This window comes from Natrix helvetica (genome assembly GCF_964273705.1).
Source record: "Natrix helvetica genome assembly, chromosome: Z".
NCBI classification, from domain to species: domain Eukaryota; kingdom Metazoa; phylum Chordata; class Lepidosauria; order Squamata; family Natricidae; genus Natrix; species Natrix helvetica.
Window position 1 is genome coordinate 114,690,300 of NC_138554.1, and position 26,083 is coordinate 114,716,382.

General features: G+C 37.1%; 1 protein-coding gene across 2 annotated transcripts in view; it reads right to left on the reverse strand.

The window, feature by feature from the left end:
- Positions 1 to 1,603: 1,603 nt before the first annotated feature.
- Positions 1,604 to 26,083, reverse strand: part of STAM (signal transducing adaptor molecule) — a 36,444-nt gene continuing 11,964 nt past the window's right edge. The window contains exons 3-14 of one of the 2 annotated variants that reach the window (XM_081971315.1): positions 22,716 to 22,791; positions 22,548 to 22,622; positions 21,565 to 21,711; positions 16,677 to 16,767; positions 13,377 to 13,569; positions 10,222 to 10,316; positions 8,390 to 8,478; positions 6,369 to 6,456; positions 5,992 to 6,046; positions 4,764 to 4,917; positions 3,891 to 4,066; positions 1,604 to 2,701 (exon numbers count right to left, since the gene is read on the reverse strand). In XM_081971315.1, coding sequence (XP_081827441.1) covers positions 2,491 to 2,701; positions 3,891 to 4,066; positions 4,764 to 4,917; positions 5,992 to 6,046; positions 6,369 to 6,456; positions 8,390 to 8,478; positions 10,222 to 10,316; positions 13,377 to 13,569; positions 16,677 to 16,767; positions 21,565 to 21,711; positions 22,548 to 22,622; positions 22,716 to 22,791 — 1,450 coding nt within the window. In that variant the 3' untranslated portion in view covers positions 1,604 to 2,490. Of the gene's footprint in view, positions 2,702 to 3,890; positions 4,067 to 4,763; positions 4,918 to 5,991; positions 6,047 to 6,368; positions 6,457 to 8,389; positions 8,479 to 10,221; positions 10,317 to 13,376; positions 13,570 to 16,676; positions 16,768 to 21,564; positions 21,712 to 22,526; positions 22,623 to 22,715; positions 22,792 to 26,083 lie in introns of both variants that reach the window. The other variant, XM_081971314.1, reaches the window with a different exon arrangement.

Genomic DNA, 26,083 nt, shown 5'->3' on the forward strand with positions numbered 1-26,083 from the left:
TGGGTTTTTGAGACTCTAACCTCTACTTTTTCCATTAGCTGGCTATCTTCAATTTCATCAAATTTTGCTATATTACCATCTATATTTTCCAATTTCTTCTCAATTCTCTGATGTTTCTAATAATTTTTGAATTTCAAACATAATCTGTTGTAATGCTATGGTTTCTTCTTTGTATTGTGTCATTGTCCAATTTATAAACACTGCCAATCTAGCTAGAAAACAAAGCTTTGTTTTTCACTTTTTTCTCACTGCCAAAGAGACATCCAAAGGGCACCTGCATAAACAACCCATCTTATCTCTTTGCAAGCTAAAACCTTTGAAGTGCAAGGTCAAAATGATCAAAGAAAAGAGAGAGAAAAATATTTCCAGAACTCAGCCTCCAACCTCCAAGTGGCAGTGTAACTTCTTTTCCCTCTGATGTTCCTGCTCTTTTTATATTCCTTTTATATCCTCTTTATATTCCAAGCTTAAAAGAAACAAGGCTCTTAAATGGAACAAAATGAAAAGGAAAAAAAACCCATCCAAGCCAGTATTATGAAAATAAAAATAATAATAATCCATAAGTAAAAAAGAAATAAAAGAAAAGCCAATACTTTCACTTTAAAAAGTAGAAAGTGTTTGCAAAACTTTCATCCATAGAAGACAATTTTAAAAAAGGATAACACACAGTCCAAAATAGCTTAAATTTCCCGCTTATTTTCTTTTCTTTACAAGTTTAATTTGGTTTAATCTTTTTTGGGCAGTCTCTTTTGTAAAAATAAAATTTCCTCACCAGATGGACACACTTTCTCTTTCCGCTTTCCTCTGGTTGCGAAGCTGTCCCAACTTCAGCAGCTTGGGGCTGCACTTCTATCGCCGGCTAGAAGAGATTATCTTGGATCAATCAGAGACTTTGCGATGTCCCTGAGATCAGCAAGACGTACTCTTCCCTGTCACTGTCTCTTCAGGACAGTTTAGATCCAGATGGACCACCCAGCGGTAAACGTATCGGCTGCGATCTCGGAGCTCCGAGATCGCATGTCCGTATCGTCGCGACATCAGCTTCTCCTTCTCAAAAGAGTTACTTTTCTGTGTTTAGCCTTCTAACTGTACCTAAAATGTAGGTGACTGTAGCTCTAGAAACTTAAAGAAATGGTTTTTAAAATGTATAAACATAATTGTAATTCTCTTAATGCCCTATTTAAAAATGAAGTAAGTAGATAAATATCCAAAACTACACACCATAACTTAAGAAAGAATCCAAAATAATGTAGAAGTTGCTGTTTAGTAAAGTATTTTAGAAGCAATTCTCAATTCAGAAAATATTTGTCAGAGAAACCAATAATAAACTAGTTTCTTTAACTTTATTCATTCATATTTGACTCTACAGTTGAATCATTTAATCAATTTCAGGACTACATTCATATAGCTCAACTTCAGCCATGAATAGTTAAATTATTTCATTACTTAATAAAGCCTGATCTTTGAGGCATTTCTCTGGCCATGAAATTGTCAGTTGAAATTGCTCTCTACCCCATGACTACAAGAATAATAATCCAACGAAGACCATAAAGAGGTTTTTTTTTAGAAAACAAACACAGTCAAAGAAAGTGGCAATGATGGCAGCCTTTAACAAGACTTTAATAAATGTAGTGTTTCATTATTCCAGTTTAGAAATGTCATTCATTCACATCCAAAGTGTCCCACTCAGCAGGTTACTGAGTTAAAACTAGCATGGAAATGTAAGTCATATCATTTAAACAGTAAAGATAAAACAGTTTTGTTTCATGGTTCCATAAATTTAGCAGCCTGCCACTTATTGTTTTGAAACCATTACTGATAAGCATAAAACATTTTCTGAATGAAGAGTGTCTGAAGTTCTAGCCTACTTTGGTAGATAGTCATTTTATAGCATCCACAGGCTACAGGAAGGCAGAAAACAACACAATTGCATTCAGTGTATTATTAATGAAAACCAAGCAATTCAGGTTCAATAACATATCCACAACCTGCAAATATTTGACATACAGTATATGGGTTAAAGCAAACATTCTTATAAAATCCATGAACATGGTCCATCTATGACCATGGTTCATGATTAATAAAACAATAATGTAAATTTTAACACATTTTTATATTCACATGATCACTATAGTAATTCAGAACAATCACTAACACAAACATATTGTATGTACATTACATATATGCCACAATAATTTGCTGAGTTGGATCTTCACAAACTCAACAGTTTCAGCAGACATAAATAACTTTGTACCAACGTTTAGGTATTTTAAAGGAATTAAATATTCTAAATATTTTAATTCCCTTTGCAAAGGTAAAACAAAAATCTTAAGAGTCAGTGCAAATAGAATCATCATACTTCTTCACCAAGAGAGATTCTTATTAAACCAAGGATAACCCATGTTTAAGATATTAAAGAAATAAACTCATAACTTTGTAAACTGCCTTCCACAGAGGTTAGAGTAGATTAGGAATCCAAAGTCCTGTATCCTATAGTAATGCCTTCTGTGATGATGGAGGCTGTTGTGGTGGTTGGTTTCCTGGAGGTTGGGGAAGAGTTGAGGTGACTAAATTATAACCTGGCACCTGAGACAGAGTTCCAGAATTTTGATAAGAAGTAGCCTCAGTAGCTGCAGGGGTTGAGCTGTAGACTGCAGCTTGGTTGGAGTAAGTGTTTCCTGGAACAGAACCCACCATCGTGCTAGAAATAGAGATAGGAAAGGAAAGAAGGTAAACAAAAGGATACAAAACAAGGTTGACAAAAGTAATCAAATTCTTCTATAAACATATATATATATATATATATATATATATATATATATATATATATATATATATATATATATATATATATATATATATATATATATATATAATATATATATATATATATATATATATATATATATATATATATATATATATATATATATATATATATATATATATATATATATATATATATATATATATATATATATACACACACACACACACAATAAATTTGAGCTTCTTTTCCAACTTCAGTGAATAAATAGTTAAGAAAAAGTACTTGAAATAGAAACATGAAAGCATTTAGTCAAATCTTTCCAGCCCAGTCTTTTAAACCAGTTTCTTCAGGGAACACAAAACTGTTTTAACAGTTCTTGCTTTACATGAATAATATCTTAACTGTACCTATTCAGGCTGGGATAAACTAGCACATTTTGATATTCTTCTATTTTCTAAACTGTCATCTTGCCTTAACTTCTTTCACTGTTTTTATTCTTGAAATAGAATACAATTTAAAAGAGAATACAAACCGAAATTTCAGAAAGCTAGGTAAGTTATGTGACATGATTTATAAATATTCAATAAGAATTATTACTAAGTACCATTGGAGGACATATCAAGTTTTCATGGATCTCATTCACATATTACTCTATAAAATCAATTCAATTTTTTGTCCTGGAAGACCTTCTCAAGTTATGGTAACCTGTAATTTATCTTCAAAAAAGCACCTTTATCAAAGGATTTCAGGTAAGAAAAGGAAAAGTCAGCCAGAGATCTAAGAAGTTACAACTGCAGGCATTTTAGAAATAACAGGAATGTTATTTTCCTCACAAAATTAACACTCCAAATGAGACTCATTCCTGAGTAATCCTAAGCAATAAAACTAAATTATGGAACTCAATTATTCTGATTTTATCACGTTGTTTTCAAATGAAGAACAAATCAAATATTTAAAAAAAGATTTTTGAGATGAATAATTGAACAGTTTGATGCTGAATGTTTCTTGTCAATTTTCACTTTAAGTCTGGCTAGTTTAGTTTAAGTTAAAACTTAACTTAGTTTTAGAGTAGAAGCATAAGTAGAAGCATAAATATATATATATATATATTTTCAATTACTTTGTGTAAGATGCCTGAACTGGCTGGCTAGCTAACCCCGGACTTGCTACTGGAGGAACTGTGCCTTGATTAAGAGATGGAAGTTGATCTGACGGAAGGCTGTAGCCTTGCACGTGACTCATCTGTGTATTTCCTCCCACCAAGTAAGCATTGCTTTGAGGCTGTCCTTGATAAACCTAAAAAACATGAAATAGGAAGAAACAAATCATAACTGCAAGCCAATTCATTTCCAACTTATGCTTATTAATTTAACCCTCCTCCCAAACAAAAGACTGCAGCAATATTCACTTGCAGCTTAAGAAAAAGAATCCAGGCTCACTAAAATCTTTTCATAATGTCTATTATATAACAGTACATCAGAGTATTTCCTCACATCCAAGAATATGAGTGTACCCAACTCGCACAAATCATTAAACTTGAAGTCATTTCTCTCCATGTGGACTCAATTACAGTGTTGGTCAGTGCATAACCGAAGGACTAAGTTAGGGGAAGACTATCATGAAAAAAATCTATAGGTAGTCATTGCGAATCAATACCAACTGGATGGTACATAATTCCATCAAGCAATCATTTCTTTCCAAGATTATTGAAATTTATTATGTATCAGTATTTTGGTTGTATACAGTAGAATTGGAGTGTAATAAATTTGATTTCATAACTCTGGGCAGATGATATAATCTCACCATTATATTTTGTTAAGATATAATTTCCCATTAATATTATCCCCATTGTTTTCAACAAATTTATAACATAAACCTCCCACATTATGAATAGCACTGAATATTTATGACCAATATATGTTAACAACTTTATAATGATTTGGCTTAAAATGGTACAATATCTCTACAGTTTTTTAAACATTCAGGTGCATACCTGAGAATTAGAAACATTAGACTGAGTCATGTAGTATTGAGGGTTTTGTAATTTTGAATACATGGAGTACATTGGGTCTTCATTCATCAACTTAGTATATAATGAGAGGGCTTCCATCACTTTTATATTGAGTTCCGAAAGTTCTGAATGCTTCCTGGATGAAACAAATAAAAATAAGTAATATTTTTTAAATACAAGATTGTATCATGAATTATTTGTTAACAGCTTGTCAGTTAATGAATAAAAATCATTCCATTGCAAGTCCAAAGTAGAAGCATAAAGCTACTAGTAATTGAGTTTTACAGAACGGCAATCCTCTTGCCTCCTAACTCCCTTTTTAAGACTCTATAATCATGATGGCGAACTGATGGCACGCATGGCAGAGATAGCATGCAGAGCCCTCTCTGTGGGCATGCATGCTGTCGCCAGCTGTTCTTCTGCCAAAGCGCCTGAAAATGGCCCGAAAAATCCCCCCAAACCAGGACATTTTCTGGTCCATTTTCAGGCCGTTTTTCGGGCCAAAAACGGCCTGAAAATGGGCAAAAAACCAGTCTGAAAATGGGACAAAAAACAGGCAAGCGCGCACTGGCCAGCTGGTCTTTGGGTTTCCAGTGCTCCGGCACGTGCACATGTACGTGCATTCTGGTTTCGATACTCGGTGCCGAAAGGTTCGCCATCACTGCCCTATAATCCCTTAATTCGGGTTAGAGTTGGGACAACTGGATGTAACTGGGTGTTTACTAGCTGGATGCACTTCCTGAAGCCACACGTAGTTCCCAGCAGATGCAACTCTTTTGCTTCCTAATAGCAAACAAAAACCTTCTAACCCTCTTAAAGTAGTAAAGAATTGCAAGGAAATAGTCACAGGATGAAAATAGCTTTAAAAAAAGTTGACCATCAAAAGCAGTGAATATGTGGCCTGATTCTCAAGTATGCCTTCTCAAATGGGAAAATGGAAACAATAATGGCTACTATTAAAAAAGCTAAATAACATTAACACATATCATTTAAAAAAAATATTGTGTAGAAATGTAAGCTGTGGTATAACCTTTAAAATAGAACAACTAGTTATAAACCTGCCATAAAAAAATTCTGAAAGCCATAGCTTTGATATAGCCTCGAAACTTTGCAGTTTTTTCCCTGTCCCCCTCCAATGTTATGTGATGTGTTTGGCATAAAGAGGCTGCCAATCCCTACTGTAAGATACTAAGCTTACTGCTATTCTTACCGGTCAATATCTTCTAGCTTTTCATCAATGAGAGGTCCCATTTGATGGCACATTGCTAGAAATAGAGATATTAATATGCTTTATTTGCTCCAGCTGTTATAAATGTTAACATTGTATTACTTCCAGATTCCTTATTCTATAACATCTCAAACAAATCAACAAGTGCTGTAGATAAATGATGTTATTAGACAACAGAACTAAGCACTATTTCTTTCACCGAATTAATAAACAAATAAACAAATAAAAAGATTTAAGACTGTTAAAGAAAGCTAATTTTGCAGAAATGGTAGGGATAACTTAGCTTAGCACAGTTTTTGAAGAGGTTTTAGGTAGGAGGTCTGTTGTATGACATTGTTACGTAGCATTAGGAAGCTTACTTTCAAGGTGGACCAGCTCTGGAAGGTCTGGCTCGTCATCTGCTGGATCTGCACTTTGCAACATTTGCAACAGCTGGTCCATTTTATCCTAGAACATGACATAAAGTTCTTTATTTGTAACTGCACGAGGTGTGTGCAACAACACACCTTTTTGGGAGAGGGGCGGTCTAAAAAATCTAAGAAATAAATAAAATAACTTGACTATACTTGATTTTTTTTTCTTTCCTTCAAAATGGAATCCTTTTCTTCTACCCTCAATTGCCTTGAGATATTAGAATTTAATTTTAAAAGTCCATTTAAATGCAAAAAGGGTTGTCATGTGGCACGGAAATGCCTATTGACTTAAAAAAACAGAAGATCAAACCACAAAAAAACAGAAGATCAAACCAAAAATAAATACATTGTTTCTATATATGAGTTATCAGGGATTGGGGGAAGAGAGGGTTTGCTTTCAAGTTAGTCTTTATTCCTGGAGTCTATGGGCTCCCCAAGCCAGTTAGCTTTGTGCCAAGGTAGAACTAGAAGTCCCAGTCTTAACCATTACACCAACTGCTTTGCATGAATTATATAGTATCATTTTCTTCAATAAAAATAAATTATATGCCAAATAGTCAAATATTCACTTTTAAGAGAGAGCAGTGCCAGTATTATCAAGCCAGTCACAAGTAGGTTTAATAATGCAGTTGTATTTTCACACCAGATTTCATATCTTTATGTAAACAAGGAAGTTCTACAATATCCTTTGTAGAAAATAAATTTTGTGAACTGACACCATACATTTTAATATATTTCTGGGGAAAAAAATTAGTAAGTATCACTGAGTTAAAGAAATACTGGTCAAATTAAATTTAATACAATTGTTCTGCAACTATAAATATAATTTTAAAATATATTAATTGATAACCTCAAACAAAAGTAATATTTCATATGTTTCAAAATTTGTATGTATATATGAAAATATGAATGCCATCCACACACTCACTCAGTGACTCTGAGCAACTTACAGAAATATAAAGAATTCATAATACTATGAATAATTTCCAATTACACTATCATTAATACAAATAGAATATTTCAACATATATAAGCTATTTTAGAAATCTTTAAGAAGCAATAGAATAGAAACATGATTGCTACCGGTGGTCATTAACTATAGCAACACTACCACCTAGTGATTAAATAGCAAATAAAATGAAGCAAGGGAGTAGTGAAATACACAAACATAATGTGGCACAAATTCAGTAAATTCTTCTAAATCATGCATTTTCCAAATCTTTTGTTATAAAAAATAAATACTGTAATAAAACAAGAAACTGGACTTTAAAATGTTTCAATCATTTTGTGTAATATTTATGAAAACAGATATTTGTTTATATGCTACCCATGTCATGATCCAAAACAACTCTGGGTAACTTATAATACAATAAAAATATAAATAAAAGAACAACAATTGACTTTTGATAAATATTTGATTTGTTTGCCACTCCAAAAATAAATCTATATATAGGAAGAGGCAGTAGACTATAGAAGTAATAATTGAGTATGAGCCAATGGATGACATACAATATTAAATCTTTGCACTTAAGATTCAGGGAAGAATTTGTGTACTTCCCATTATTCAGACATGTCTCTTTTCAGCTTCTATATGAGTTGTTTTAAGAGTCACACTGAGCTGAGAAAACCTAAAAAGAGCTGAATGAGCAAGAAGTTGAGACGTGCTGTGCTGGTACGAATTCTGAACCATTTCTTCAAAATAATTTTTGAAGCATGCATTTTATTTCTTTCCTAGCAAGTATGTTTATTAATGTTTCAGTTAAAGAGCAATGAAGATGCTACTAAGGGGAAACAATAAAGGAAAAATAAAAGGTATTGGGATTACTTAATATGCTTAAAATAGAAGAAATTTTGTCTGAGGGTTTGGGTTTTTTTGTACTTTCATCTATTGAGAGCGCTCAGCCAATTCTGAAATCGAAAGACAGTACTTCACGTATTCTTTACTGATAGCTGGATTTTGTACATACTTCATCAATATACATTGGTTCAGGTTCTGGTTCAATTGTTTCAACTTGAATTTCATCACTAAACTGTACCGTTTTCTTTTCAGACTTCACTGCAGAAACAAAAAATGAAAGAATACTGAACAAAGTGACAAATGTTTACAATGGAAAATAACTTTACATCAGAGGTTAATCTAGATTCAGAGTCCTACCGCATTCCAAATGTCCAGAATCTTCCAACCACCAGCCAAAATATTACTGTGACTGTTAGATCCTGCTGGCAGTTGGCTGCCAGTTTAGGAAGAATAGCAATTTCAGGGGCTGAAAAGACTTTTCACAGAAGAGGAAATCAGAAGGGCAAAAAGAAATCCGTATACAGCATCTCAGCTTCCACTCCAATTTGATTTGGTGAATTGAATATAATTTTCAAGTGAGTTATGTCCACATAATTGTCATCCTATCCAGCTCCACTTTATTACTTACATAATCAGAATATAATGAGGTAAAATGTGAAATGATTTGCTGAAATAAAGATATATCTTTAGCATTTCCATAATCTTCTATGAAAGCTACTTGATCATAAAATAATGTATAAACCTGGCAAATACTTGTTTTTGACAAACACATACTGACTTCTGGTAATTATTCATTGCTTATAAGGTGCTTACACACTAATGCTTTTCTGATTAGTCCTATAAAATTTCCAAGAACTGATTTCAGACCATTCTGTAGTTCCATTATGTGTGTTAGTTTAGTTCCGCACTGACATCATAACTTCATTCTTCCCTGACTGCTATTTTCTAAAAGGAATAAATATTCTAGGAAATAAGACTTTATCACATGGTTTATGGAAACTGTGAAAGGATTTTACAATAGCAAAGTGAATGACTCAGTTAATAACAGTCAAGGCTGCCTGCAAACAATCTAGCAAAGGTGGGCAAAATCAGAAATGTCACAATTAAGCTTATTATGTTTTAATAGTGTGAGAGGAAAGATGCATAGCAAAAAAAAAGTTGTTTGTGCCCCTGTTCTCCCTTTATCTTCAAAGTTGCCTGCCCTTCCTTTATTTAATAGTTTGAATCTATTTGTAAAGGTGTCTGAAAAGAAAGTGTGGCACTAATGGCAAAAAAGAAGGAATTCTTGAGACAGAAAGAAGCCCTGGAAAGAGCTGAAGCAAAAGAACTGAGCTCAGCAAAGGGAAGATCCCAGCCTTTCCCCATAGGAACAGCTGGTCAGCAAGCCCAAGCAAATAACCAGTATGTACAGTATCACCAACAACAAAAGTCATAATGCCAGTAGTGTTGTAACTAGCTTTGGCAATCATGCAACATGGTAACAGAAAGTGAAAAGTAGGAAGCGTCAGAAATATGAAACTCCAGAAAGCTATAGTATATTCCACCTAGGCAACTAAATCAGAAAAAGAGTCCTGACTTTAAATCACACCAACACTAAATCTCTGATAGCACTGCAGCTTTGACAAAGCATTGAAAAAGCAGGCAGGATACCAGCCCTTCCTCCCCCCCCTCCCCCCCCCAGTACCGAGCTATTAGGCTACATAAGTAATTGCAGACAGAGGTGGGGAAGGATTTAGGGGATATTGAAAGCTAAAAAAAGTATTCCAGATTAAGTTAAAATGGAAAATAGATTAGGAGATATTAATTAGAATATAGGACCAATGAATTAGAACTGGACAGAGAGTGGGGTAGAGGGACACAGAATAAAATAAAGAAATAGAATCTAAAGCTAAGGGTCTTTTATTATAAAGAAAAATATTTTCTGTTATAGTAATCCTTTTTGAAGGGAATGATTTTTCTTCCACCATTTATCCATGGCTTTTCTCTCACTGTGCTACTTACTCATTTCTGGTTCAGCAGTAAGATCAGCGGTTACAAAATTGGAAGGAAATAATCCTGTTCCTTGATGAGTTTCACCTTTCCACCAGTTTGTATCACTATGAATGATGAAGAAAATAATTACTTAGAATGGCAAAACAAAGGGTCGAGCAGTGACAAGTTGTATTCCCTTTCTACCCACCAAAATACTTTGGACAGCATCATTAATTCTTGAAGCCACTAAATTAAATACATCCTCTTATCTACTTATCTGTAGGCTTATTAAGAAATGAATAATTCATATGAAACTAGTATAAAGAGCAACTATTCAGAGCATTCTAAGGAATGTGAAACACAAATAATTTTTAAAAAGCAGCTTTCTCCTAGTAAAAGTCAAGGTTCAGTAAAACCTTGATTTTACAAAGGAAGAAAAATTAAAGTTAAGACCTTGATTTATGGTGTGTAATAAATTTTACATAATTTACATATAATGTAAATAAACAGTGTGAAACATCTAAATTTAAGTATTTGGTCATTGCCTGATATTTTTTGTTGACAGGGAATTTTACTACATTACAAATTAATTGCTGTCATAAAAATTAAAAAATCTTCTTTGGATTACAATTTCAAACTTAAAAAAAAAAATTAATGTTCTATATTAGCACCCTTTTATAATACCAAATTGCATTAGCTTTCCTAAATTAGTTGCCCAAAATGAAATTGGAGAGCACTAGGATAAAAACAGTTTTATGCTGATATATAAGGAAGTAACTTTTAAAAACCCAAACTGAGTTTCAATCAGTTTTAAGAAAGATAAATTATCCAGAACTTGGGTACTGGAATACCTTGATTTGAATATTTAAATAAATTGGAAATTGAGTAGACTTCATTTCTGTTTACATTTATATTAGATAATATTGTGCTAATATTTTTTCTAAATAATTAAGACAGAATCATAATCCAACACAATTATCAATGAAGTGGCAAGCTTTATTAGACTTATTAGAGCTAAAATGTTAGTGCTTGTGCCTTCTTTTCCAGTAATTTTGTGGGACATTGTGGGACCATGGGACATTGCACTTAACAATGGTAGGTAATTTGCTCAACGATGGCAAGCAGAATTGCCAGCACTAAGAAGTGCAGTCACATAACATCATTCTTTACAACTGTTTTATTTAGTAATAGAATTCCTATTCAGGCAATGCAAGCATTAATCTGAATTTGCTAAAATACAAATAATGAATAGGGAAAAAATACATCACTGGTAAAGATATTTTACCATTTCAGATATATTACTGCTACAAAATTCTATTCTTCACTTTAAAAGGATTCAAAAAATACTGAATTCAGTTTTTTGTAGGCCTGTGGGCAATTTAATTTGTGCCTTGCTATGAGACCAAAGACAGAATTTTCATTTCATTTTTATTATCCTACATAGGAAACTATTGTACTTTTTTAATATATCACTTAACACTATGTTCAGATTTTAGCTCCTATTATATCTCATTCATTATATACATCTGTTTATTTATTTATTTATGCTTGTATGTATATATGAGCAGCATGTTGGCTTAGTGATGAAAACACTCTAAGTGAAAAGTTTCCCCCATTAACTTTGCTTTTTGGAAGACAGTTGGGTCATAAGTCACAATCAATTGACTACAGGATATTGCAATGACATTAATGGGAGTCAGTTGCCAACTATCCAAATTGTGATCACATGACCACAGAGGTGTGAGTGTCATAATTTCAAGGACGGGTTGTAGGTGATTTTTTTCAGCACCACTGTTAACTCCAAACCATCATTAAATGAATAGTTCTAAGTGAATGACTATATTTATGTTCTGTGTATATTTATTTATAGCTCTATAAAATATATTTTATATTTTACTTAATAACATTTAATAGGTAGAACTTGTATTTTCTATACACTTTATTTTTATTAATTAAAATTACTCTTTTCTGTTTCTATAACTCAAGTTTTATTTTTAGTATCCCGAATTATAGTAAAATATTTATGAATTCTTATTGAAGTTTTAGAAAAAGTTTGGACTTTAGACATTTTTACTGTCTTCTCTAAACAATGTCCATCACCTTTTGAAAGGCCTAGGGATATACAAACCTGCTGAATATGATTACAAGACAATATATTGATTTCACTCCAAAGAATCTTCATGGAAATACTGTTTTTCTGATACAGCAAAAGAATGCTGCACAAGAATATCATAAGAGAGGCCATGCTTTATTTAGTGACCAAACAGTTGGAAAATGGGCATGCAACTCATCAGTAAGTCCCTACAAACAATTACGAGGTGCTTTGCAAAAGGAAATGGTTGTATGCTATTGCCTTAGATTTCTCAGATGACAATAAATGAATTCATTCTGCCTATACTTTTAGAAACCACACCCCCAACTATTTTCTTAATTCCAAATTTAGGCCATGTAAAAGAATCTGTTCAATAATGCTGATGCTCCAGAACAGATGCACTATCAGAAGGTACTAACTGAATAAGTTACCTGATTTGAATGTAAACTGAAGACTGTGTTTATATATCACTTACATGCCAAACATGCTAAGTTCTATGCGTGAATCAAAGGCTATGGCATACACATTTTACAAAACCATACTTTTTGAAGCTCTGAAGGACTAGCCCCTTTTGGACACTTGTGTGGAAAGCTCAGAATGTAATAAAAACAGATCCCAAATGCCGCTCTGCCCCACCACTTCCCAACTTCAATATATTCAGGCAGGAGGTCAAAAGAGAAAATTATACTTGCATTCACTTAAATGCAAGGACCATGATCAGCCTTTTGAAAGGCTGATTCAACATTAAACAAACAATTGTATTCACATATAGTACTAATGGTTTTCCTTCTTTTCTGGAAGTGGCATTATCTGTATTGAACCCATTACATTTAAACACTTTTCATTTCAGTGGATCCTTTCATTAAAAAAAGCACAAAGATTTAAAAAACGAATTAGCAATACTAGGCTACTAGGCCTAACAGGTAAGCAGAATCTAATTCATGTCAATCAAAAGAATATAAAATGTTAAAAAGTCTAAAGACTGTAAAACCTAGGCCACAGTCCTACTGAACTGGACAGCATCAAACTGAAAATAACAAGTATGTATCAAAGTATTTAACAATTTTGTATTTTCAAGAGACACTCCTTTTACCTGTCATCAAGGACAGTGATAAGTTCTCCAGCTTTAAATGTTAATTCATTATCTTCAGCAGCTTCAAAATCATAAATCGCTCGAACATTTCGCCCCTCGTGTTTATGATTTGTTGATAGAGTTGTAGTATTTGGATAAGGAGTGGAAAGTGGAGTTTGCTGTTGTCTTTGTTCTTTCAGTGATAATTCAATAGCTGTGAAGTAAAAAGAAAATAAATTCTCATTAAATTTATGCCATTTCAGTTGTGTGATTATTTGCATAATATACAGTTGCAAGAAAAAGTATGTGAACCCCTTGGGATTACATGGAGTTTTGCATGAATTGGTCATAAAATGTGCTCTGAACTTCATCTAAGTCACAACAATAGAAAAACACAGTCTGCTGAAAATAATACTACACAAACATTAGATGTTGCTATGGTTTAATTGAACATAACATGTAAACATTCACAGTGCAGTGAAAAAGTATGTGCGCCCCTAGCCTAATGACTTCTCCAAGAGCTAATTGGAGCAAGGAGTGAGCCAACCTTGACTCCAATCAGTGTGATATTGGATGTGTTGCTGACAGCTGTCCTGCCCTTTAAAAACACACACCTGTTTTGGGTTTACTGGTTTCAAGAAGCACTGTCTGATGTGAACCATGCCTTGCAGAAAAGACATCTCAGAAGACCTACGATCAAGAATTGTTGACTTGCATGAAGCTGGAAAGGGTTACAAAAGTATCTCCAAAAGCCTTGATGTTCATGTGTCCACGCTAAGATAGACTGTCTACAAATGGAGAAAGTTTAGCACTGTTACTACTCTCCCTAGGCGTGGTTGTCCTGTAAAAATGACTGCAAGAGCACAGCACAGAATGCTTCATGAGGTAAAGGAGAATCCTAGAGTGTCAGCTAAAGACCTACAGAAATCTCTGGTACATGCTAACATTTTTGTTGACACATCTACAATAAGGAAAACATTAAACAAGAATGGAGTACATGGGAGGACACCACGGAGGAAGCCACTGATGTCCAAAAAAAATATTGCAGCACATTTGAAGTTTGCAAAAGAGCACCTGGATGTTCCACAGCACTACTGGCAAAACATATTGTGGACAGCTGAAACCAAAACTGAGTTGCTTGGGAAAAACACACAACACTATGTGTGGATAAAAAAAGGCACAACACACCAACATCAAAATCTCATCCCCACTGTAAAACATGGCGGAAGGAGCATCATGGTTTGGGGCTGCTTTGCTGCCTCAGGGATTATTGTCATTGATGGGAAAATGAATTCCAGAGTTTATCAAAACATTTTGCAGGAAAACATACGACCATCTGTCCGCCAACTGAAGCTCCGCAGAGGATGGGTGATGCAACAGGACAATGACCCAAAGCATACAAGTAATTCAACAAAAAATGGCTTCAACAGCACAGAATATGCCTTCTGGAGTGGCCCAATCAGAGTCCTGACCTCAACCCGATTGAAATGCTGTGGCATGACCTTAAGAGAGCGATTCACACCAGACATCCCAAGAATATTGCTACACTGAAACAGTTTTGTGAAGAGGAGTGGTCCAGGTCGTTGTGCAGGTCTGATCTGCAACTACAGGAAATGTTTGGTTGAGATTATTACTGCCAAAGGAGGGTCAACCAGTTATTAAGTCCAACGGTTCACATACTTTTTCCTCCCTGCACTGTGAACGTTTACATGTTATGATCAATTAAACCATGGCAACATCTAATGTTTGTGTAATATTATTTTCAGCAGACTGTGTTTTTCTATTGTTTGACTTAGATGACGTTCAGAGCACATTTTATGACCAATTCATGCAAAACTCCACGTAATCCTAAGGGGTTCACATACTTTTTCTTGCAACTATATCCTTAAAAATAAAAATAAAAAAGTGGAAATATTCATTTAAATAGCCCAACATAACTTATACTGAAGATACACGATTATGCCTACTAAAACAGATAAAGTTCATGAACTGATTCTCGTGTCTACATTTAATATTATTGAATAACATATTCCAACTTTTAAAAATTACTAAAGTTTAAGGAGCCTGTTATTTGGGGACAAGGAGATTATGCAAAATAAAAGAAAGGGGAAATGCTTCATAAATTACATATCAGTATAAATGAGATGACTTACCAGATACCAATTTAAAAGATATATTAGATATATAAGACCTGCTTGTTTAAAACAAAAAAGACTATTTCCTGGGTCATTTCTAAGAAGTGGAATGCCCCTTTGTAGAAGTGATTGATCCATTCTGTCATCAAAAACAGTTTTAAAATATATATTTTATATTTAACCTAACATATTAACTAACAGACTAATAAATTAATAATGGTCAACAGATTTTATTAGCTTTTAATCTTTTTTGGTGTAGAGTTAATTCTATTTTTAATATATGTTGCATGGTGTTCTTATTAGCCAGCTTAAATACCTTTTTCCCCGATGGAAAAGTAAGATATAAATCCAATTCAAGTATTATCCTGTTTATCATATCTCCCTGATCTATTTCTGGTCAGTTTAATCTTTATTATCACATACATAAAGGAGTAGCAGTAGTACTAATAAATTACAATCTGCCTGTAATTAAATGCAGGGCAGAAATTAGGATTTTGGCCCTAGTGTTCATGACTTCTCACATTTGCATTTCTTTCTGGTGCTGTTATTTGTATTGAATTTAACATTAAGTCTTTTTCTAGCAATTTTCCTTCTTCTTTGCAGGTTATTTGAAATCTTAGTGGAATTTGGCCAGAATGTATTCTACAGAGCCTTGAAAGTAAAATAAGATTAAAACAACACAGATTAAGGTGTTGTCTTAATCTTACATTACTTTCAAGGCTCTATAAAATACATTCTGAACAATGTTCACTAAGGTTTAAAATAACATGTAAGCATTATAGAACCTCTTAATATTTTCTTTTGACTTCCTATTTACAATGCTGCTTTTATAATAATTCTTTTTTAAAGCCACTCTGGTTGCCACTTCTTTGGAAAATAGTTTCTTTCATAATTGGTGCTCAGCAATAATTAGGCTTTAGTCCAAGTACATCTGTTCACACATTACTTATATAGCCAAGTATCTTTTGGCATCATTGTTTAGGCCAGTTTTTCCCCCTACTTTTTCATTTCACAACAAAAAAACAATTGAATATATGTTACATTTTCAAAACTACATTTTTATTCAAAGAATGTAAATATATAATCTAATATAGCATATTAACTGTACGATCATTAGTTTTTATTAGATTTTTAAAACACCAACTGTAAATGTTGAATGCTTATATTGTCTTTAAATTAAACCAACCTTTAGCTAAATCCTCTTCTTCTTTCTTATTTGCTACTGTTCCAGGATCTTTGGCTACTAGAGCTGGGCTTGCTTTTGCTTGTTCTGCAGCCTGATCAAAACATAGAGGAACAACACTTACATACATTTAAAAGAATCACTGAAATATATTCAATCTATTAAAATGGTCCCATTGTTTTCTTTAACATATTTCAAATTGGCTTTGAAAAGTCAAATAGTTCAATGGTCTATGAAGGGAGCATACTATTCTAAAAAACACAATTCTGCAAGTAGCCACTCAGAAAAAAATTACTTAAGTTTCAGTCTAAATTCATGGGTATATATGCATGGCAGGAATTGACAGAACTTGGTGTATCTGGTTGACATTTGCTAAACATGTAACACCTAAAATATAACAATATAATCTATATGAACTACGTAACAGTAACTTGTTCATTAAATAAAAAGCAAAATCTTTTTGCAAGGGTCTTTGTCATTATAAGAATAGCACCTACAGATATGAATATGATGCATCATTATGTTCACTCTACTGATTTCTTTGTTGAGGTCAGGAAAAAAGTAGTCTAGAGTTCCTACAACAGGTCAGGCATGCAATCTTTCAAGGTTAGGAGAGAGTTCATGCGTGCTTTGGTATTTAGGCTTCACTAGACGTGCTTCTTCACCATTCAGGCTACATAACTCTGACAGCTTCTGACACATCAGTTTTAAAATCAATGATCCTGAATATAGTAACAATGGCAAGTTTTACTGCTTGCAAAAGCCCAAGCAGTGGTAAATTTTGTTAGCGGATTAGAAGATGTCAAGTCAAGTCTTGTCAATTTCTTCTTCAGTGATTGGGAATTCAAATGATTAGCATCTGAACATCAGGCAATTTGTATTATGAACTGGCGGATCTGAAAATCAATGTATTAGAAACCAAGTTGCTTGCCTGAGACAGAAAATCAATTCAGCATGAATTGTTTACTTGAAAAATGTGTATAAATGAGAAAAGATAGGGTGAAGAATAAATAAATGCTGAACAAATATGGACTGAATACCAATTGAGTGAATAATATGAAAGAAGTTTGTTGAAATGAACCAGTTCTACTGAGAGAATTATTTCTTATTTCTATTTCTTAGATTTTTAGACCGCCCCTCTCCCAGAAAGGGACTCGGGGCGGTGTACAGTCAATACAAATAAAATCAGTCATAATAATAAAATACATTTAAGATACATTTGGAGGGGGAGATATGCTGTACTAAGAAATAAATATATTCTAATCCTAAAAACATCACAATTAAAACCCCAAACCCAATTAAAATAAAATAAATCCCCGGGAGGTAAAACTAAGAAAGTGCCAGGCCAGCTGATTGAAATAGGTGAGTCTTTAACTTTTGCCGGAAGGAACGGAGGTCGGTGGTAGTTCGAATGTCTGGGGGGAGGTCATTCCAGAGGGTTGGGCCCATCACAGAGAAGGATCTACTCCTAGGTGTCGCCCGCTGGCATTGCCTAGCAGACGGCACCAGGAGGAGCCCCTCCCTGTGTGAGCGGATAGGTCGCAGGGACGTGTGTGGTAGGATGCGATCCTGCAGATAACTAGGTCCTATGCCATGGAGCGCTTTAAAGATGGTGATCAATACCTTGAAACGCACCCGAAAGGCCACAGGTAGCCAGTGCAGCTCGCGCAGGAGAGGTGTTACGTGGGAGTAACGTGTACTTCCCATAATAACCCGCGCGGCTGCGTTCTGAACTAGCTGCAGTCTCCGGATGCGTCCCAAGGGAAGCCCCATGTAGAGGGCATTGCAGTAGTCCAGGCGAGACGTCACCAGTGCATGAGTGACCGTGCGCAGGGCACTCCGGTCCAGTAGGGGGCGCAATTGGCGCACCAGGCGGACCTGGTGGAACGCCCCCCTTGCCACGGCTGCCACATGGTCCTCCATTGACAGCCGGGCATCGAGGAGGACGCCCAAATTGCACGCCCGCTCCACGGGGGACAGTTGTTCGCCCCCTATGGCCAGCGATGGAGTCAGCTGGCTGAACCGAGGTGCCGGTACCCACAGCCACTCGGTCTTGGAGGGGTTGAGTTTGAGTCTGTTGTCCCCCATCCAGACCCCGACGGCTTCCAAACACCGGGACATCACTTCGACAGCCTCGTTGGGGTGGTTTGGGGTTGAAATGTACAGCTGAGTATCATCAGCGTAAAGATGGTACTCAACCCCAAAACCACGGATGATCTCACCCAGCGGCTTCACATATGCGTTGAACAGGAGAGGCGAGAGGACCGACCCCTGTGGCACCCCACAAGTGAGTGGCCTCAGGGATGACCTCTGCCCCCCTGTCAACACACATTGCTTCAGGTCGGAGAGGTAGGAGCCGAACCACCGCAAAACGGTGCCTCCGACTCCCATCCCCTCCAACCGGCGCAATAGGATACCATGGTCGATGGTATCAAAAGCCGCCGAGAGGTCTAATAGGACCAGGATAGAGGAACAACCCCTATCTCTGGCCCTCCAGAGATCATCAACCAACGCGACCAAGGCTGTCTCAGTGCTGTGCCCGGGTCGGAAGCCGGACTGGCGTGGGTCTAGATAGTCGGATTCGTCTAGGTGTCGTGGAAATTGCTGCGCCACCACATTCTCAACAACCTTCGCCAAGAAGGGGAGGTTGGAGACTGGACGATAATTAGCTAGCTCCATTGGGTCGAGCGAAGGTCTCTTGAGCAAGGGTCTCACCACCGCCTCTTTCAAGGCGGTTGGTAAGTATCCCTCACCCAATGAGGCGTTCACCAGGCCCAGGAGCCAGCCTCGTGTCACCTCCCAGGCTGCCAGTACCAGCCAGGAGGGGCACGGGTCCGTTAAACATGTGGTGGGTCGCAGCCGTCCACGCAACCTGTCCAAATCCTCGGGGGCAACAGAGTCAAACTCCTCCCAGAATGGTCTCTCAAGACTCGCTGTTGGCGGCTCGTCTGGTCCACTGACGGAGGTCCACCCGCTCCGGATCTGATCGATTTTGTCCTGAAGATATTCCCCAAACTCCTCTGCTCTACCCTGTAAGGGTGTCTCCCGCGCCCCCTGCGATAAAAGGGAGCGGGTCACCCTAAACAGGGCGGCAGGGCGGTTATCCGCAGACGCAATAAGAGCAGCACAATGTCTACGTTTGGCCGCTCTTATTGCCACAAGGTAAGTCCGCAAATAGGCTCTTACCTGTGTTCGGTCAGATTCGGAGCGTGAGGACCTCCACCTGCTCTCTAGACGTCTCCTGTGGCGCTTCATCACCCTAAGCTCCTCAGTAAACCAAGGAGCCCGGGTGGGTCGATGCCGCAGGAGAGGTCGCAAAGGCGCAACCCGGTCCAAGGCCCCAGTCGTCGCCCTATTCCAGGCAGTCACTAGGTCCTCGGAGCGGGAGCGGGACAAAGCTACAGGTATTGGCCCAAGCTCCGTCTGGAATCTATCAGATTCCATCAGGTGCCTGGGGCGGTACCAGTTTATAGAGTCTGGTTCCGCCTCCTCGCGGTGGGGGATAGCGCCAGGGAAGTCCAGCCGGAGGGATGAGTGGTCTGACCATGACAGGGGCGTGATGACTAAATCCCCTATTCCCAGATCACTCGTCCACTGTTCAGATACAAAAATGAGGTCCAGTGTGTGGCCCCCTTCGTGAGTGGGGCCCTGCACTAATTGGGTCAGGTCCATGGCCGTCATGGAAGCCATGAACTCCCGAGCCACCTCGGAAGCCGCTCCCGTTGAGGGCAAGTTGAAGTCCCCCATGACCAAAAGTCTGGGAGTCTCAACTGCCGTCGCTGAGATTAGCTCGAGGAGCTCGGGCAGGGCTGCTGATGCATAGCGAGGAGCCAAGTATACAATCAGCAAGCCCCACTGCCTCCCTGGGCCCCAGTTCACACCAAGGGACTCACACCCGGGTATCTGAGGGACAGTGAACTCCCTCGGCTCTAAACATTCCCGCATAACCACCGCCACCCCACCACCCTTACCCAGGGCCCGAGGCTGATGGAATGCACGGAAACCCGGTGGGCACATTTCCACGAGGGGTAAACCACCCTCGTGGCCCAGCCAGGTCTCCGTTATCCCTGCAAGGTCTAGCTCCCCCTCTGAGATCAACTCATTAATGAGGGGGGCCTTGTTGGTGACAGACCTTGCATTGCAAAGCATCAGCCGCAGGCCCTGGCTCTGTAGCACCTGTCCACCTAGACTGCAGGGGTTGGTACAAGCGACCGGGCGTAACCAGCAGCCGCGGTCTCCCAACCGACCTTGGGATCTTATCCTGTCCTCGCATCCCCTCCTCCCCGCGACCGTTGTAATAGGACAACCCTCTGCTTTAGTGACCTTTATATTCCCCCCCTCCACCGCATCCCCGTCCTTCCTGGACTCACCTGTCTGTCCGGCGCTGGCTCTCCTCCCGGTCTGATTAGCCCTCCCCCCCACCCTGGAACCCCCTAAAAAAGATAAAAAACATTTTACTAAAAATCCCCTTAGCTTCCGATTCCTACAATTAAATTTCATTCCTTCCATATAAAGGAAGAGTGAATAGTGCAAGAGATAGAGGAAGGCCAAGGAAATCATAATTAGATTTTGGTATGAAAAAACATCTGTGTGATTTTGGACCAGTTGCTCTCTCTCAGCCAAACCCACTTCACAGGGTTAATAAGGGGAAAACCGGAGGAAGAAAAAGTATCCTCCTTGAGTTATTTATAAAAAGAATAAAGGTGGAATAAAAATAGAATAAATTGATGGAACTAATGAAGGCCAAAAAAAGAGAAACATGTAGTTTAAAGAACAAAAGGTTATGTATGAAGTAGTATATAGAAATGTACTAGAAGTATAGAAGGATTAGAAATGAAGGAAGAAAGAAAGGTTTGTAAGGATACAAAGGTAATAGTTATTACCACTTTACCTGTGAACCAATAACTGGAAACATGACACCCTGTTCCTTAAGGTTTTTTATCATAGCAGATATTAGACTAAGTTGAGGATCATTCTTGAATTCATCTGTCCATTCTACCATGAGTGCCTTTAACTTTTCACAGACCTTCGGATGACCCTGTGAAAAAGATGAAATATTTCATCTGTAAGATCATCAAACTCAGCCTTAATTACTTTTTCAGACTGATATCACTGGACAAATGGACTGATTTCTAATAGCATTCAGAGGATACAAAACCATTTTTTAAAAAAATGTGCTGTGAATCTCATACAAACATAGAAACATTGGCTATTCTTAAAAACAGCCAGTTTTTTTCAGGCTTCCATAGAGGACTCAAAAAAAAAGAACAGTTCATTTAGGAGTTTCATAAACTTTTAATGACTGATTTTTATTATCACAAAATTATGTTTAAGTACTATATTCAATTAAGAAGAGTAGAGACAACATGAACATCTCTTCCTTGAAAGTGTATTCAGATCAATACAGTATATATAATGGATGATTTTCTGTGATGAGCTTTATGACAGAAAGAGGGAGTAGTGAGCTCCCTCCCATATTTGGGCATACCAGGGGTTGTAACACAAATGCATACCTATTTCCCTGGCTCAGCTGATAAAGGAGGAGAGCCTGTGGCATAGTGGCTAACAAATCTGCCTAATATGGAGGGCTTTTTTCTGTCTTCCCTTCCCAACCTTGGTCTTTATTATGATAATTTAACAAAAACATATAAGCACTTTAAGAACCAATACATTTATCATGGCATTAACTTTTTTGAATGTGCTTATTATTTTATATTCGTTAAAGACAGCATTCCTATGCTAATCATATAGTTATTTATCCTTATGTATATTATTCATGTTGAAGCGTATCTATCTTTTATACTATGATTCTTCTAAACTGACAACTGTATAACCAGCTTTAAACTATATTACCTTATTTAGCACATTGCTTACTTCGCTTGCAAAATCTCTTGAACAAACTTCCAAATGAAATATTTTACCACAATTTGAGACACATGCTCCAAGAAGCTAAAGAGAAGAGGGAAAAATCAAGATTAAATATTTATAAATTTAAAATAAATTTACTTTAAAAATTTATTTAAATAATAAAAAGCCACATACTGTCAATGCCTGCATAGCAACATGAGGATCCTTGTGGTTCACCCTCTTCATAATAGAACGAAGACAGTCCTTAGGCCTGAAGAAATAAAATAAGTATTTAAAAATATATATTGACCAACGCTGCTACAGCCTGAAGGAGACAATTCCTAAGATACCCTGAAGCAAAGGCATTAGAGGACTTTATAGGTTAAAAATAGCTCTCTGAATTGGACTCAGGAGATAATTGGCAGCCAACATAACAAACAAGGGGAAAAATGTTATGCTTGCATAGTAGTCCTTACCCATCAGCATCCTTGCTGTATTCTGCACCGTGTTATTTTCAAACTAATCACATGTACAGTCACCTAAATGGATGGCAATTCATAGTTTATTGTTGCCAAAAACATCCCAGCCTAAGTAAAGAACCACTTGGCCCAACCAGTCTTAGCTGATCAAATGACATCCTGACTATGGTTCCCACCTGACATTCCAGCAAGAGTCAAAAGTCCTGAATGGACCTTTCCCTAGAGGAGAAAAGTGATGTCATCCAAAACCAACAAACTTGAAGCCAGGTATTTTAGGACAAACACCAATTACCTCTTGCTGGAAGTTTGTTTCTATTCTTCCAGACCTCACAACTTTCACTGTAAAATTTGCAAGGTAATCCAGACAAAAAGCACACACAGAAGTACTAATTACAACTTTATTGTAAGATTAAGTCTGAAAGTATATCTCTCCTTCCCTTCCCTAACCTCACAATCCAAGAAACTAGGCAGAGTCCCTTCTGAGAGATTTCCCATACCCACATTCATTCTGCTGATTCAGCCGCCATTCCCCTAACCATTGTCAGGTTTATGGACCTTTCTCCCATCTCCCAAGGTCATTTTTGCATACCATTATTTATATATATATATATAAAATATAATACAATAGCAGAGTTGGAAGGCACCTTGGAGGTCTTCTAGTCCAACCCCCTGCCTAGGCAGGAAACCCTATACCATTTCAGACAAATGGTTATCCAACATCTTCTTAAAGACGTCCAGTGTTGGGGCATTCACAACTTCTGGAGGCAAGCTGTTCCACTGATTAATTGTTCTGTCAGGAAGTTTCTCCTTAGTTCTAAGTTGCTTCTCTCCTTGATTAGTTTTTACCTATTGCTTCTTGTTCTACCCTCAGGTGCCTTGGAGAATAGCTTGACTCCCTCTTCTTTGTGGCAACCCCTGAGATATTGGAACACTGCTATCATGTCTCCCCTAGTCATTCTTTCTATTAAATTAGACATACCTAGTTCCTGCAACCGTTCTTCATATGTTTTAGTCTCCAGTCCCCTAATCATCTTTGTTGCTCTTCTCTGCACTCTTTCTAGAGTCTCCACATCTTTTCCACATTGAGGCAACCAAAACTGAATGCAGTATTCCAAGTGTGGCCTTACCAAGGCATTATAAAATGGTATTAACACTTCATGTGATCTTGATTCCATCCCTGTTTATACAGCCTAGGACTGTATTGGCTTTATTGGCAGCTGCTGCACACTGCTGGCTCATATTTAAATGGTTGTCCACTAGGATTCCAAGATCCCTCTCACAATTACTACTACTGAGCAAGGTACCACATATACTGTACCTGTGCATTTTTTTCTTGCCTAAATGTAGAACCTTACTTTTTTCACCATTGAATTTCATTTTGTTAGATAGTACCCAATGTTCATGTTTGTCAAGATCCTTCTGTATCTTTAGCCTATCTTCTGGAGTGTTGGCTATTCCTGCCAACTTGATGTCATCTGCAAATCTGATGAGTTCCCCATTTATCCCCTCATCCAGATCATTGATGAAGATGTTGAAGAGTACTTGGCCTAAAACAGAGCCTTGGGGTACTCCACTGCATACCTCCCTCCATGTAGATGCAGTTCCATTGAGGACTACACTTTGAGCACGGTTGGTCAGCCAGTTACGAATCCATCTGATGGTGATGCTAACCAACATTTTTCTACTTTATCTAATAGTAGGTTATGGTCTACTTTATCAAATGACTTGCTGAAGTCCAAGTAAATTATATCGAAAGCATTCCTCTGGTCCACTAATTTTGTCACTTTGTCGAAGAATGCAATAAGATTAGTCTGGCATGATCTGTTTTGGATAAACCCATGTTGACTTTTGACTATTACTTTATTTACTTCTAGGTATTCGCTAATTCGTTGCTCAATTATCTTTTGCAGAATCTTCTCTGGTATTGAGGTCAGGCTGATAGGTCTGTAGTTTCCTGGATCTATTTTTTTTTCCTTTTTTGAAGATGGGAACCACATCAGCTCTTTTCCAGTCCTCTGGCAGTTCCCCGGTGCTCCAGGATCTCTGAAAGATATAGTTCAGTGGTTCTGAGATCTCATCTACCAGTTCCTTCAGAACACTGGGGTACAATCCATCCAGTCCTGGTGATTTGAACTTGTCTAGGGTAGACAGATGCTCACTTACCATTTTCTTCCCTACTTCAACTTGTGTTCCTAATCTGATTTTTGTGGTTCTGTTTTTGGTAGGTTGGACTGTTTTTTCCTTTGTGTAAAGACAGATGCAAAAAAAATGAGTTAAATAGTTCTGCTTTCTCCCTGTTGTTTGTCACCTTCTTGCCATTTTCTCCCAGCAATGGACCAATTGTTCCCTTAACTTTTTTCTTGTTTTTAACATGTTGGAAGAAGCTTTTTTTTTGTTATTTTTTTATTTTGGGGCAAGCCTTTCTTCATTGTGAGCCTTCGCTTTCCTCACTTCATCTTTACAGGCTCGGGCTATTTGCTGATATTCTGCCTTAGTTATGTCCCCCTCTTTCCACTTTTTATATTTATCCTTTTGGTCCTTCAATTTGCCAGAGTTCTTTATGCAGCCATGCTGGTTTCTTTGGGGAGCTGTTATTTTTCTTCTTCATTGGTATTGTGCTAGACTGGGCTTTTATAATCTCATTTTTCAAAATTTCCCAAGCTTCTTGAGTTGTTTTCCCCTTGAGGATTCTCATCCATGGAATCCTTCCCAAACTCTCTCTAAGTTTATTGAAATTAGCTCTCTTAAAGTCCAATACTCTAGTTTGACTTCGTTCTGTTACTTGTGTTTGCATAATGTTGAATTCCAGTATTGCATAATCGCTTGCCCCCAAGGTTCCTGTAGCTTCAACATCTTCTATCATTTCCTCTGTTAGTGAGAATTAAGTCCAATATGGCTGATCTCCTTATTCCCTTCTCTACCTTTTGAGAAACAAAGTTGTCTGCCAGGTTTGTTAGTAAGCTGTTGGATCTTTCACTTGGTGCAGAGTTTGTTTCCCAGTTGACGTCAGGGTAGTTAATCCCCAATTACTATTGTGGTGTGCTTCCTACATAACTTAGTTAGCTGACTAGTAAAAAGTTAATC